Source organism: Apostichopus japonicus, chromosome 12 (genome assembly GCF_037975245.1).
Source record: "Apostichopus japonicus isolate 1M-3 chromosome 12, ASM3797524v1, whole genome shotgun sequence".
Lineage (NCBI taxonomy): Eukaryota > Metazoa > Echinodermata > Holothuroidea > Aspidochirotida > Stichopodidae > Apostichopus > Apostichopus japonicus.
The window spans coordinates 18,567,853-18,583,343 of NC_092572.1; the positions used below are offsets into that span (position 1 = coordinate 18,567,853).

The following is a 15,491-nucleotide window of genomic DNA, read 5'->3' on the forward strand; positions in this document are numbered from 1 at the left end:
GGTAATTTTATATTCCAGGAATTGGTTCTGTTGTACAGTGCTCTTGAGCATTTTTTATTTCATGATAACAGCACTTTAATATTTGGTATTTATTATTATTTGGTATTTGTTCAAGGTTTTCGGATTTACCGCAATAGTGTTCCCTAAGACTACTGTCAACTGATATATTGTGCATTCTACACATACATTATACACTCATTGAAAGACGAGCGAACCTATGAACTCTTGAGCTCGTTCTTTTTCGTCTTAATGTTAGCTTTGGATCTATAACTTGACGTACAAGCGATACCAACTTTGAATTACTTCAACGTATGGTAAATCTTATATTGTATTCAAGTTGCAGTAGGTATTGCAAAGTGTTTGTTATTTGGGTGCATGCCCTTCTTTTGGTTTAATTTGACATTACATATATTTTCCATTTTTGGCAAATGTTTACAATTGTAATTACACCTAGTTGCTCTAATTGTTTAAGAAGTTAGTGTGCACAGATCATCAAGCCACAAACGATCCCTGTACGGTGTAAATGAGTGCAGCAAGTTAATCTCGGCCAACGGTTAGTTTTATTAATCAGGACGCTCATTTTAGTCTTCGTTCGAGATATGGTTGATCAAACCTACTTGGACCGGCAAAAACTTCAGTTTGATCACAATAGGGGGTCTGTGATGTCATCTGGGGTAAATGATCTGCAACCAAATTCTTATGCTATTTGTAATTGTTTTCTTGTTTAGCTGCCAATGTGTCTGTTTTCAGAAAAAAAAATTGCCTTGCTCTGCTGAAATGTTCTTTCTGCTGTTGCCGTTCAGATGCATTACCAAAATATCACCCAAAAAATCATATCTACGTGATATAAAATGCTACAGGGACAATCATCATCATCGTCATCGTCATCGTCATCGTCATCGTCGTCGTCGTCGTCGTCGTCGTCGTCGTCGTCGTCATCGTCATCGTCATCGTCATCGTCATCGTCATCGTCATCGTCATCGTCATCGTCATCGTCATCGTCATCGTCATCGTCATCGTCATCATCATCATCATCATCATCATCATCATCATCATCATCATCATCATCATCATCATCATCATCATTATTATTATTTTGTTTGTTGTTGCAAATTTATCTAGTTCTCTAAATATTCTAAATAGACTCTAAATACGGTTGCCGCGACACAAGAATACAAAAAGAAAACAAAGAACGACAAACAACTCTAAGTTTGGCTTGTATTTTAATGTTAATGAATTAGTGAGGCCCATTACACCGATAAAGTTACATAAAAACTATCATTGGATGTGTTCTTCAAAGTTGCAAATAACTTGCACGCAAGCAATTTGTTACTCTTCTCGATTGTTAATCAGTCTGGCAGAATCTTGTTAATACCACCTAACCTTTAACCTAGCAGGACCGTAAGCAACGAGAGGGGTGCGCATTCTCTCTTCAAATCCATTTCCAAGGGTCAACATTTGCCTAGGCATGCATAGAATGTGCTTGACATTAAGCGCATCGAATGTCTGCAAACACTTTAAGTGATCTAGTTGCAAAATAATATACAATTTCGTATCCAATCAGCCTTACTTATACAACAAAGCAAAAAGTCACGTCCCACAGTACGGTGTTTAGTATGAAAGATTCAGAGTAATGAATACGTTTCACTCCCTATACAAAAATGAGACCTGGCTGTTTTACAACAAGTTTACGACACCAATTCCCCGCTAATTCCGTTAGGTAGCACCAGTTTGATTAGATCACTATATCCATTTTGAGGCAGTGTTTGATACTCATTCATGCTGATTTCATATCCATTGAATAGGCTTGACATGCCTCTTGTCTATTCTTGTTAATGTTACATAAATGACGGTGATCTGTGATTTGGGCAGCGGTCAGAAATAGTCATTGCGTTTCCCCTATACCCTCCACGATGGTCATATATAGCCACTTATAACAGTATGAGGTGGTCATCGATTAACTTTTAATTGCTGCGCCATGACAGCTGGTGCTCAGCAAGTAGAATTGGTTGAACTAGATATATGCGATGATAGACAGCCGATCAGATCAGTCCTTAGATTGAACACAATGGTTCATATAGAAACATACGAGTTGTACGGAACTCCGCTATTAACTTTATTTGTTAAATTGGTCTTTCCCAAGTTATCCTAAATGGGTGCAAACGACCTGTTTGAATTGACATGTAAGAATTGATAAAAACAAAGGATTATTGTGAATGTTTATACTTACAAACAGATGAAAGTGCTTCCATCTTTAGCTCAGTCAGTCAGAAGGAAAATTATTACTATAACACCCACATTTTGCTGGACTATGAAATTATTAAGACCAAACTTGAGCGGTAACTCATCACTTAAAAGCCTGAAATTGTTAACATGGTTTAAGAGTCACTATATGCTTTTTTTAAATAAAATTCTGTCCAGAAAATCTAACATTAATAAACACGTTGTAAGAGATGAAAGCAAGAAATTTTATAGACGTTCTTTCGGATTTAATCTTTCATCTTAGAGATACCAATCCCATGTTTAATACAAACTACTTTAACGAGTAGGTTTGACATGTTGAAAGCTGTTATGTCATCCTAAGAGACTTCCAAGTTGAGTATTTATTTACATGTTTTAATTAGAAAGCAAGAAGAAAAAAACCCAGAAAGCTTCAGAGAAAGAAATGGTACTCGATTGGACAAATGACATCAAACTGAGGTAAATGTATCGTCCTGTTGGAGTTAAGCATAACCTGAAAATTAAAAAGAAAATACACCATATAGAATATCATTATTTGTTAAGACAATGACAAGGACTAAAATTATTAATTAAACAATTTGATATTGATTGCTGAAATATTTCTACTGTGCAAGAAGCTTGATTCTGACAATCTTTGCTTTGGGTAGACTTTTAGTGTGAACAAACCAATACACGCTTAATTAAAATTAGTTGCTATGAGAGTCACGTGCTCCACGTGTTTCCATTTTGAAACACATCAATTCAGCAATCAATCAATCAATTTCGATTTTTTTTTCAAATTGAATTTTGAATACAAGCAAACCTATATAGGCCTAACAGTTGTAAAATGCGCAATTCTGATACAAAGAATGAAAAAAAAAGGAACATGTATGTATCATATTTCCCTTTATACAATTTTCTATGAATTTTTGGTATCTGGTAATTTGATGTTTATTTTCAAGATAAAATCGGACGTTTGACGTCACCGGCCAGTTTGTGTTAATACTTCTGTCAAGGCTACAATGACACTTTTTAGATGCAATAATAATGGGCACAGCCGTTAATCAGTATGGACTAATGTGTGTTATAACACCGTAACACATGTTAGACCTGTCAGCAGATACTACTGTGCATCCAATATAAATGGCTTGATCAGTTTTTACAGCGAATAAGAGACAACCGTTAATCAATATAAACTGAAGTGTGTTATAACACTGTAACACATGTAAGACTTGTCAGCTGTATTGGAATTTGTCCTACAAATGTTAAACATAATTTGATCTAATTTTTCCCCCATCAATACAAATTCACATGTCCAACTACTCCTCGAGATTTATGAGGATCCCCATCCAACCCCACCAACCCCTACAACCTTCGCAAAATGAACCCATCTTCTGTCGCCCCTGATGAGAGTAATTTAAAAGTATGAACATGAGTGACTAAATTTTCTATCACAAATGAGACCAAAACATATATGCTATTACTACCGATTGGTATGTACCTCGTAGTCGTTACTGGCAGGGTACACCTACGGTGCTATGACAGGTATATCCAGCCTCGGTTGCTCCCGCATCCCGGCATTCCGCGCCTCCTACACATGGGTTGAGCATACAGGGACCCTGTGTAGGCGAAGCTGAAGTATGAAAAAAAAAATATATATAAATTTAGTTCACAGTCATTGATATCTCTGGATATCGTGTTCTTCAGTATTTCTTTATTTTCCTTTGAATGTACTTAAAATGCTGACCCCAAAAACGGAAGAATTTTCTCACCATTAATATTGAAGGAACAAATATCCTGTTGTCCGCCGTTAACACAGACGCACGAGACTGGATTGTTTGCACCAAAGAAGGAACCCCCAGGTTGGGGTGTACAGGTCGCCACACCCACGACGTTTCCGTTACGCAGACAGTTAGGTGGATTCCAGAAATAACTATTGCCAAAGTTATTGGTGACTGGTGGGCAAGGCTGAGCCGTAAGACCCGATCCACCTCATAATAATAATAAAAATAAAAATAATAATAATAATAAAAATAATAATAATAATAATAATAATAATAATAATAATAATAATAATAATAATAATAATGATGATAATAATAATAATAATAATAATAATAATAATAATAATAATAATAATAATAATAATAATAATAATAATAATAATAAAACTATCGAATACCTTGTTCGCAGGTGGTTCCGGTGAATGAATTGATACAACTGCAAAAGAACGCTCCGCCGCCCAAAAAATTACATGATCCACCGTTTTGACAAGGATTAGGATTACATGGGTTCCCTGCAGCTGAAGGAACATTGCAACATTGTAAGAAAACGTAATGTTAAAGTGTAACAAAAAAACATAACGGTGAAAAATATATAAATGACTGTTTCTCATAAACAAAGGTATGTCAGATCGCATAAAAGAAGCGGGAAAACAAATACATACTAACGAAACATTATGTGAACACTGCACATGTTAACAAAATCGGTATGTTAGGGTGCAAATTATGGGGGCCCTACGAAATAGTGAGTCAAAACAAATTTCAGCAGATTGCGAAAAATAGTGAAGACGTCGACAAAATATAAACAGTTTTCGGAGTTTGCCGACGTAGATCATTTTTTTGTTGTAAATTTAACATAAAGTTCATGTCCAGCTAAGTTTCCTTGTATTCTAAGAATCGAATTTAAGGGGTGGGGAATCCATTGCGACTTATTCCTCGTGGGAGATATTGTGTAGTAGACCAAACGTTTGCTGCATAATCATTGTGTTAGGGTAACTTTGCAATGTTATCCATTCTCTTTTTTCTATCCTTTTTTCTCATTTCAAACGGTGATCAATTTTAACTTACTCAATTCAAAAGTAAAACTGCACGACGCTGTATCTCCAGCGTCCGCACATTCGCAATTAACAGTGTTACTCCCAACAACGAAGTTGGTCGATCCTGATGGTAGATTGCAGACAGCATCTCCGATTAGAGTATTTCCTCGCTGGCATGTAGGTGTAGGATAGGTCACTTGTTGGTTGGTTATCGTGGGTTGCGCAGGGCAAGGAGTTATCGTAAGAGGTACAAGAGGTACGTTGGCTGCGATAAGAACAATCAGAAGAATTAAAGGATTACATTATCGAAGTTGATAAGATCCCAGGTCAAATTTCGATAGCAAGACGAAGGAAAGACTACGGGCCAGAGATTTTAACAGACATGTACAGACAAAGAAATATTGAGCCCATCTATCAATATTTACCCTCTGTTATGCATACACTGATATTGAAGAACAACTTCAATCCATGAGATCTAAACAAAATTATATTGGATCTCGTTCTCAAACACGATTAAACAAACGACTTTGTCTAGGTAAAAAAACTTGGTATCGTAGATATTTATCATTAAAGGGATTTATCTCTTGATATGCTTGGTTTGAGTTATATCTTTGCACGAATAGAAGCGTTTAGCTTTTCTACATATTTTAAAATAAACTTGAACAAATGAGCTGATGTCATCATTCCAGATTCACTAGAGGAACAATTCATATCAATCTATCTTCAATGGGTGACCATCCTATCAAACCAGAAACGATTCAGAGAGAAGAAGATTATCTGAAATCACACCTCATTTCAAGCAGAAGACACAATTTTTTTTTTTTAATTGTATGTTAAACACTGTGAAAATAAAACCAGTTATCAGTACAAGATTGTCCTTTCCTTTACCTTGGTTAGCTTTTTAGCAATTATCCTTTGAACAACTCTGTATATCAAAGTAGTTGGGATAGCTATAGTGTAGCACATACAATATACGGTTACATTCTGAGAGACAGCTCCAAGGCTCAAAAGATTATAACTACACTTTATATAGCCACGTACAACAAATTGGGATGTTTCACAAACTTTTCAACAACAAATGGTGTTAGATTTATATGAAGTTGTAAGAACATTTTAAGTTGGTTCAGTTAGAATTAGAACTACTTAATATAACAATGAATTCACGGTAAGTATAATAGGCCTCCACTGAGGAGCTGAAGTAACCAAAATTGCTTCAAAGGGGGGCATCCATACGTTTATGATACTTTGAAATTGAATATCTTCAACACCGGAATCCCTACAGAAACGTCACTCGCAATCACATTTGTCTATTTTGTTGCACTGTGACGTATCAACATTATAAACTTATATCTGAAGTTCACCTCTTAATCTTAACATATATGTTGATAATGAATATATTCGTACATTCGACCTTCAACTAAATTGTGACAGATATAGATACAGCTAGATGTAGACAGATTTATGTAAGATATAGACATTAATGAGCGCACCGGCCGATTAGGAGTAACCCATCGTTTGAAGAATGTTGAAACCCGCTCCTGAATGGTTATACGTCTAATGTTTATTAATATCTTACCAGTTATCGGATTAACGGAAATCAAATTCTCATGAATGTTGAAAGCCGTGTCAACTACGGTGGCCCTGGAAAACAAAAAAATAAAGCTATTATCAAGCAAAAATCAGGAAATATAGTTTACACCTGTATACTGATATGTTTTAACACAGTGATACCAATTGTAAGTGGCTCACATATTTTGCAGCGACATTGTTCTACCATGACCGATATGGCGTGGAATTTTAAATTGGTATATGTCGTTTTTCAATTGATAAATGTCGATTTAAACTGTAAAAAGTCACTTAGAAACTGATAGGTATCGATTTAAATTGACATATCACGATTTAAATTTGCATATGTCGATTCCCCTTGATCTATGATACAGGTGGCCCGCCATTACACCTGAGCTAACCGAACAGCCACACTGTTGGAACTTTGAGGTTAAATCCATTCATTTCAATTACTTGGGTGTATTTAGTATGTAGTATGTGGTACGATACCGCACAACACCGTTAATGTTTTAAATATATGCTATGTTACTATTCAACATAATTTGGAGCCATACTCATTGTATTCATTAGGTGCAAAAAGCAGTATGCAAAGGCCTAATAAGCATGGTACCGCACAAAACGGTTTAGGGCTTTATTGAACTCTTTAAATTCGTATAGGGTGACTGAATACTGAATATGACTAGTATTTAGAATGCAAAATATAGGTATACGTTTGTTCTACACTGATATGGAATATATGCTGGTTAACTGAACTAGTAAATGGCGTGCATAGTTATTACGATAGTAATATAAATTGTTACCGTACAACTCCCTTTGAGAATTCATTCACTTGTGATAGTGTAAGTACCAGAATATATGGTATGTTTCTTTTACGGTATTATTTGGGACCATACACTTAACTTTGAAACTAGACTCATTCAGCCATTTGTGAAGTGTATTTATAGATAATATTCTATGTGGCTGCACAACGCTGCTCTTTTATAAACAATGAATTTGAATTTTGCACTTATTTTGCCTTATTTTGCCTTAGTTTCTACTATTTTATGACCTTTTAACCCTTTTAGATTTGTTTCTTTAACATTCATTTATTGTTTATTTTCTTGGTTTGTATGTTTTATTGTAAAGCGCCTTAGAGCGACTTTATATTGGATAAGGCGCAATATAAATTCTGTTAAATGAAGACATAAATGTCATGAGACTATAGTATAGGGTAGTACCCTTATAGATATATTATATTTGGTATTTTGACACTGCACTCATCGCAACACAGCGCATTGTAGTGTATTTGCCGTTATCGGCTTCACACCCAATAATCACAGAGAACACATTTACACTGTAAATCTGAAAGTTTTGTACCAAGGTAAAAACCGGATCGTGCTTTAATCAGTTGCATGGGTTATTATGATTACAGTAAGATCTGAGGATATGTGTAATTCCGTGAAATCTAGTTGTTGGAATTTGTTGAGATTACATATAACCTCAGTTTTACAAATTTATCAGCACGATACGACGGTTTACGATGCACAGTAGTTACTGTTATTTCTGTGTGAATCGGCTGGGTTACAACTCACACAAGTTCCACAGCTCCATAACTGACACTCGGGGAGATCCACGTTGTTATAAATGGCAAAGTGATTGGGTTCCGGCCCGAAGTTATGACGGTAGCCATTCCGCTGTCACCACAAGCTAGGAATTCAAATCCTGCATTGTTATTAATAGTGAATGATCCCACGGCGGCGCCGTTATCAACTCTTCTAGCCTGAAGAAATATAGATGTGATCTGACTCGAACCAACTTGAGTAACCAGAAACACTGAAAACGAAGAAGAATATTTATTAACTTAAATGATTTTCTTCACGATTATAATGCTTGCGATGATATTTGATCACTTCCCTCTTCTAAGGAAACAAAAAGCGAGCAATATGTATCTAACATGTAATAGTAATATGACTTTCAAGTGCCATAACATTGAACAGATTGTATTACATATACTTCATTTGTAGTTAATCAAAAAGTGATTTCCTTTCATATTGAATTTCTCACACAAACTGTAATGTTAATATTAAAACGATTTCATCATTTATGCGATCTAACTATGATCTCCATGAAATAACCATGAAATTTTGGGGGCCAAAAGCTACTACTAGATCGTCGGAAAAGACACTTCCCGGGCGTTTCAAGTTGCATTTACACATCGGTTATTTTGAGATCTCATGTCATAAGATTTTGAGTTTCAATAATTTCAGGAATGCATTATGGGGCCGTATGCAAGAACATAACTAGAAAACTGTTGGTTGGATGACATCATTGAAATGGCAAATATTTACCTTTGTTTTCAATTTTTGATTTTCCGGGGGGGGGGGAGGGGCAAGTGCCCCTCCCCCTTGTCCCTCCCTGTGGACGCCCATGGGTCCAAGGTCTAAGAATTTATGCAGGATCAATGCAGGGGCCTTGGTTTAGAACATTTGAATGGCTATTTAGCATTTACATGTTGTTTCCAGCTGACAAATATGTTTTAATGCTAAAATACATCAAGAGAAATGACAGAACAATACTATCAACATATTAAAATATTAAAATTATTTGTAACAATATCCCATAGAATGAGGATTGAGGAATTTGGCTTCTGGATACATCTTACTAGTTGTATGAGTGAGAAACAACATTCAGTGTTGCATGCCTTTTTCTTACCCAGTAAAACGTACCTATCCAAAGAGGTACCCTATTCTGTGCATCAGTATAGCGGGGGGGGGGGCTTTTTGTCTGGGCCCCGGCTTAGCACGGTCCGAGTCCATATGAGTTACGCTACTGAATAGGGAGTGATCCCTGGTTACATGGTATGTGCAAGGTATATGACACCCCATCAAAAACAAATTGCTGAAAAGGGATGCCAATAACCAAGACTAGTCAGCTCAGTTGGTTGAGATCACGGCTTGTAATCCAGAGGTCACTGGCTTGAATCTGATTCTATCCACACAATTTCCAAGCCACTTTCGCGTTTTTCATTAAATTGTATTTATTTTGTGCATGATAATTAAAATGAGAAAGAACAAGGAGAAAGGCGGTATTTGTGGAAGCTGTGACCTAGAACCAGTGACCCGATAGTAATTGTCACAAACCCAATGGAGTTGTTTCCTTGTACATCCTTACTCTATTTTACTCTGTTCCCTAAAATGGTGTTCACTACCGTAGGATATGGAGTTATAATTCTATGGATGCACGCTTTATCAAACGTCTATAGTCCTATAGAAAAGATATAATAACTATTCTGTTTTTTTTTTACTCCTTGAGAATCTATATTTATTACTTTCATAGAGGATCCGTCTATTATTTTATTATTATTATTATTGATATCTCAATCAGTTTTGTATCCAAAAAAGAACGAAGTAGAATGGGACAAGCAAATGCTGATATCTAAAAACAAATATGATTATTAAATTCTTACCTTGTGGTTCATCTCCGGGAGAGTAATTTGACGGTGATGCTGCAACGATGTAAGGACGTGGCGTGTTCGGGGGAACGACCGTACCGACGCCTGAAAGAGCGGTTCCAGCTGCACATGACGATGTATCAAATGCAGGCTGCCCCAACACTTGGCTCCAGGTAGCCACAGTAATGACCAACAACACAAATAGGCGTAAGTCCATGGTAGCATACGATAGAATTATACCTACGATGTACGTCTGAAGAGGTATAACCGCTGATGTGATCCTAACACTTCGTGATCACAATTTATATCAGCTTAACTACCGAACCATGACGCCCCTAACTGACGAGTAGGTCTCAAGACGTATCATAAGAGTCGATGTTTCAGTCACGGGTGGTTTAGATCGTAAAGAGCCCCACACCAACGCGCTTATTTAAGCACGATTAAGCAGGTTTTTGGAATATAGCGAAAGTAATAGATACTATAGTCATACCATCTTTTAATTGCTAAATTAGTTTAGTCACTTTACACGGTTCATCATTACACCTTAAGAATGATTTATGAGAAGAGTGTTGAGCATAGTATTTGTCAGCAATCGCCACCTTAACCTTTCTATTTCTGAAACGAATTTAGTTACTTCTGACTCATGTTAAATAAAATTTTCATTTTACTGGCCACATGACCTGACCACCGTATGGCAACTGATGGCTTCTACACTATCACGGTACTTACCAATTTGGGGACATCCCTATGTTCCGGCGTCTCTATGTTCCGACGTCTCTATGTTCCCACAATACGAAACAATTTTTGGACTGATAATTTTTTTTTACCAACCTTTTTCGGACCCAATTTTTTCGGACCCAACTTTCTTTTAACCAAAATATTTTGGACCCACTTTTTTCGGACCTAATTTTTTTGGGGGACTCATTTTTTTCACGAAAAAAGAAAGGGGCCAAAGTTTGTTATGACCCAAAAAGTGCCTGTGACCGAAAATTGCTTGTGACCCATACAATTTTTGGACCAAAGTCGTTGTCGGTCAAATCAATTTTCGAATAAAATGGGTTAGGATTTAGAAATGTTGGTCACTAAACATAGTCCAAAACAATTTTGGTCCGAAAAAATTGGATCCGAAAAATTGTTGGTCCAAAAAAATGTTGGTTGCAAAAAGAGTTGGGTTCGACAAAAACTGGGTCCGAAAAAATGTCGATCAAAAATTATTTCGTATTGTCGGTACATAGAGACTTCGGAACATAGAGACGTCGGAACATAGAGATGTAACCACCAATTAACTTATGACAGTTTTTTTTTTTTTTTTGGTTTTTATCTATAAAGAGGTGAAAATCAGCAATGGCCTATAATACTTCCATAAACCCTTTTCTCACATCGGCTTATACATTAACCAGGACCGACTACAGCAATGAGGAGACGCGCAACAAAGCGTACCAACCGTGGAAGGTCATGTGACGTGCTCCCTAGAAGCTCTCAACTCTTATAGTAATCATTGACTGTATATTCTACTGTAACTAATTCCCATGATCTCATAGCTACCACATGCCTTGTGAAGCTACGCGAAAAAAAAACGTTTTCTAGCTTAGTGGTACATATTTGCCGATGTTAACCGCAGTTTGCAACTCCAAAATTGTTATTCTGAGTGTTAACTTTTAAACAATCGAACTACTACTGGACTGACGCAAGCAGCTAAGCAGGTCTGTACACAAATGTACATAGACACAACAGTAGACGATAGGATTCGGGTCATTGCCGTTTTTGCACGTACACAAGCGGGAATATGATATGTTGGAAGTGACCACGGCCGTAGGCAATCTATAAGACTCTGACAGTAGATGTTCGAATATCAGCCAGGATAAGAATATAACCAGTAGAAAGTGCTTCATCATCAGCTCAGTCAGTCAGAAGGAGAATTATTACTATAACATCCACATTTAAAAGGCTGAAATTGTTAACATGTTTAAAGAGTCATTAAAGAGTCATTATATATTCAGAAATCTGACATGAATAAAAACGTTGTAAGAGAGATAAAAGAGTTTTTTACACATTCTCTCGGATATAAGCTTTAATCTTAGAGATATCACTCCCATGTTTAATACAAACTACTTAAAACGAGTAAGTGTGATATGTTGAAAGCTGATATGATCTTAGTATCATCCTAAGAGACTTCCAAGTTGAGTATGTATTTACATGTTATAATTAGAAAGCAAGAAGAAAAAACCCGGAAAGCTTCAGAGAAAGAAGTGGTACTCGATTGGACAAATGACATCAAAACTGAAGTAAATATATCGTCCTGTTGGAGTTAAGCATAACCTGAAAATTAAAAAGAAAATACACCATATAGAATATCATTATTTGTTAAGACAATGACAAGGACAAAAACTATTTATTAAACAATTTGATATTAATGTCTAAACTATATTTCTACTGTGCATCAGCTTGATTCTGACAATCTTTGCTTTGGGTAGACTTTTAGTGTGAACAGACCTATCCACGCTTAAAAAAAATAGTTGCTATAACAGTCACGTGCTCCTCCAGTTTTCAGTTTGAAAGAGATCAATTCAACTGCCTTTACTCACCTCTAATTTTTTTTTTTCAAATTGAATTTTGAATGCAAGCCAACCTATATAGGCCTAACAGTTGTAAATTGCGCAATTCTGATGAAAAGAATGGAAAAAAAGCAACATATATATGTCATATTTTCCTCTAAACTGACATTTTGCTATGAACTTTCGGAATCTGGTAATTGTACGTTTATTTTCAGAACCGGACCTTTTGACGTAACCGGCCAGTTTGTGTTAATGCTTCCATCAAGGCTACAATGACACATTTTGGATACAATAATAATGGACACCCAATGTACATATGTATGTGTATATATATATATATATATATATATATATATATATATATATATATATATATATATATAAAACATGCCTCAAAAAACAGAACTAGCATTGTTCGATACAGGTGTCAAAACGCCTACAGTGAAATTACGACCTTCCTTACCGGTTTCGAACCTCTGGACATACAATCAGCGTCCATGGCCTAGTTGTTAGGGTGTCCACGTACAAAGCGGGAGGCCCGAGTTCGAATCCCGTTTTTGCACTGTTCTGGATTTTCCTTCTCATTACGATTTTAATTATATATATATATATATATATATATATATATACATATATATATATATATCACTTATCCCTATCCAAGGCTAAGAAATGAGTAACAATGACCTTCATTTTGTACAATTGTACCAGGAACCAGTAACCCTTAAATTTGAAAGCAATTGCTTGTATAACTGTTGATTCAGCAAAGTTTACACCAAATGAGAAACCGTGCAAAATCGTTGTTACTTCTAAATTAGACACCATGGTATCGATATCGACTGTCTGGTCTGAGTGAAATGTAGTGAGCCGTGACGAGTGTGGGAGTTAAACAAATATACATTCTCACAAAGACCTTGTGTTTAAGTCCAACAAAACCTATGATATAATATAATACGGTACGATACGATAGGTTTTGATGTGATATGATATGGTATGGTATGGTATTGTGTGGTGTGGTGTGGTATGGTGGCGTGGTATGGTGTATGTTATGGTATGGTGTTGTATGGTATGGTATGGTATGGTGTGGTGTGGTGTGGTGTGGTATGGTGTGATGTGATATGGTGTGGTATGGTATAGTATGGTATTATATGCCATGATATCATATGTTTATTACCTATGTATTTTCAGTGGAGGGGTACTGGTAACCAGGCCCCGGTGCGATTTTTTTTTGGCCAAACAGGTTTGCAATTACGGAATTTTCAGCCAATCAGATTGCTCGTAACGTCAGCATCAGTAATGATCGCTTGGAAGCAGATTATGTCTAGAAACTATCAACGTTGATGTAACAAGGTATGTTCAACAGGAGGTCAAAGCGCAATTGTCTGTAGACCTACGAACAAGCCATATCATTCCTCTAACTGGATTATGGAAACAGGTAAATTCTCAAGCTGTTCAAAGTGTACAGGTTGTCCACAGCATGCAGTGAAGGTTAAGATTAGTTAAAGTCACTCTGTCTGGACAAATTAAACATTTACAAGTTTAAAGGTAGTCTGTATAGGCCTTCAATTCTGGCCACTTTAATTGTTAAAAGTATTTTCCTGGGGTAATAACCCTTCAAATTGTGCTCAGACATTCTAAATGATGACACTAGATGATTGAATGTCCCAGTGAGGTTAATTTCCTCCAGGATAGTAATACACATACTTTCAGAATTTTGACCAAATTGAAAATCTGACATAATATGTAGGGCCAATACAGCACACCTTTAAGCCGTACTTTGGCGAGGTGTTTGTTGGGTAGGGAGATAGTGGCTGACATTGTTGATAGCATACAAGTATCGCTGCCCTTTCTTGAAAAGCATTGCTATTGTTAGGAAAAGGCACCGTGCCATTTTTTATGGGGATGCAGAGCCTGAAGCCTTATTTATATATCTGTTCTAATTTGAACCTTTTGGTCCAATAAGAAAATGTCATAATTAGAAACAACGAAACTTTATCACTGGAATTGCCTGGGTTCAAATGCCATTTGTCTATAAAAATGAATATTTGCTTCACGCATGGCCATCAAAACAGGGTGTAGGGGGCAGGGGGTGGGGGCATGGCCCCTCCACATTTTTGAGAGAGAAAACCTTGACTCGACGGTTGAGTGAGAAAAATAAGGAAGTGTAAAAAAGTTAACCATAAAGTGGTAATGAAAGTCAAGAAACAGGTGTCAGGCCCGTATGGAGAGGGTGGGACAGTGATGACATTTTCAAGGTCAGGAAAAGTATCTTCCAGCCACCTCATGTTGTTATTAGCAAACAAAACATATTTTGAAGCTCATCACAGAAAGGTCACGGACTTAACAAGACCTATTCAGGACACCAATCGATAACATCCCAACTACTTACACTCACAATTGTGTATGGGCCTGAGTGTTGTATACAACATTGCCGATTTCGTTTAGGATGTAACTTGAAAAACACTCTCAGTTCCCGTCCTATCATGAGCTTTATGAACGGTTGAAATTCGTATAGGCTAGGCAACTCTCATAGATTTATTAAGTACAGTTAGGCTACCATAATTGCCAAATCTTACCCACTTTGTGTCGAGGAAATACGGCTACAATCAAGATTGAACTCCATTAAGTTCGTAATCTTTTACCTCTGCAATAATCATTTTTTGTTGTAGCTGTTGCCTGCTCTTTCCCGTAACCGCCCTCCGTTGGAGAGGAAGTTAGGTTGATGCGATCTCTCGATCTGTAAAGATGACTATGAACGCAATGTATTGGCCGAATACAACAGGCAACATATTCGGAGGATAAAATAGCAGCAATCACAACAAAAACATGATTAACAGCTTTTACAGATGGAAGACTTGCTAATTTGTCTTATTTTTTTGTCGTTCTATTTTTTGTTTTGTAG

The 15,491-nt window shown here is 36.5% G+C and overlaps 1 protein-coding gene across 1 annotated transcript; it reads right to left on the minus strand.

The window, feature by feature from the left end:
* Positions 1–1,204: 1,204 nt before the first annotated feature.
* On the minus strand, positions 1,205–10,317 carry LOC139977149 (uncharacterized). Its single transcript, XM_071986302.1, has 8 exons — positions 10,050–10,317; positions 8,176–8,416; positions 6,615–6,679; positions 5,070–5,303; positions 4,403–4,522; positions 3,993–4,211; positions 3,722–3,853; positions 1,205–2,734 (listed from the first exon to the last, which is right to left on the minus strand). Exons 1-7 carry the CDS (start codon positions 10,249–10,251, stop codon positions 3,732–3,734), a joined length of 1,203 nt encoding a protein of 400 aa, XP_071842403.1. The 5' UTR covers positions 10,252–10,317; the 3' UTR covers positions 1,205–2,734; positions 3,722–3,731.
* Between the last annotated feature and the right edge of the window lie 5,174 nt (positions 10,318–15,491).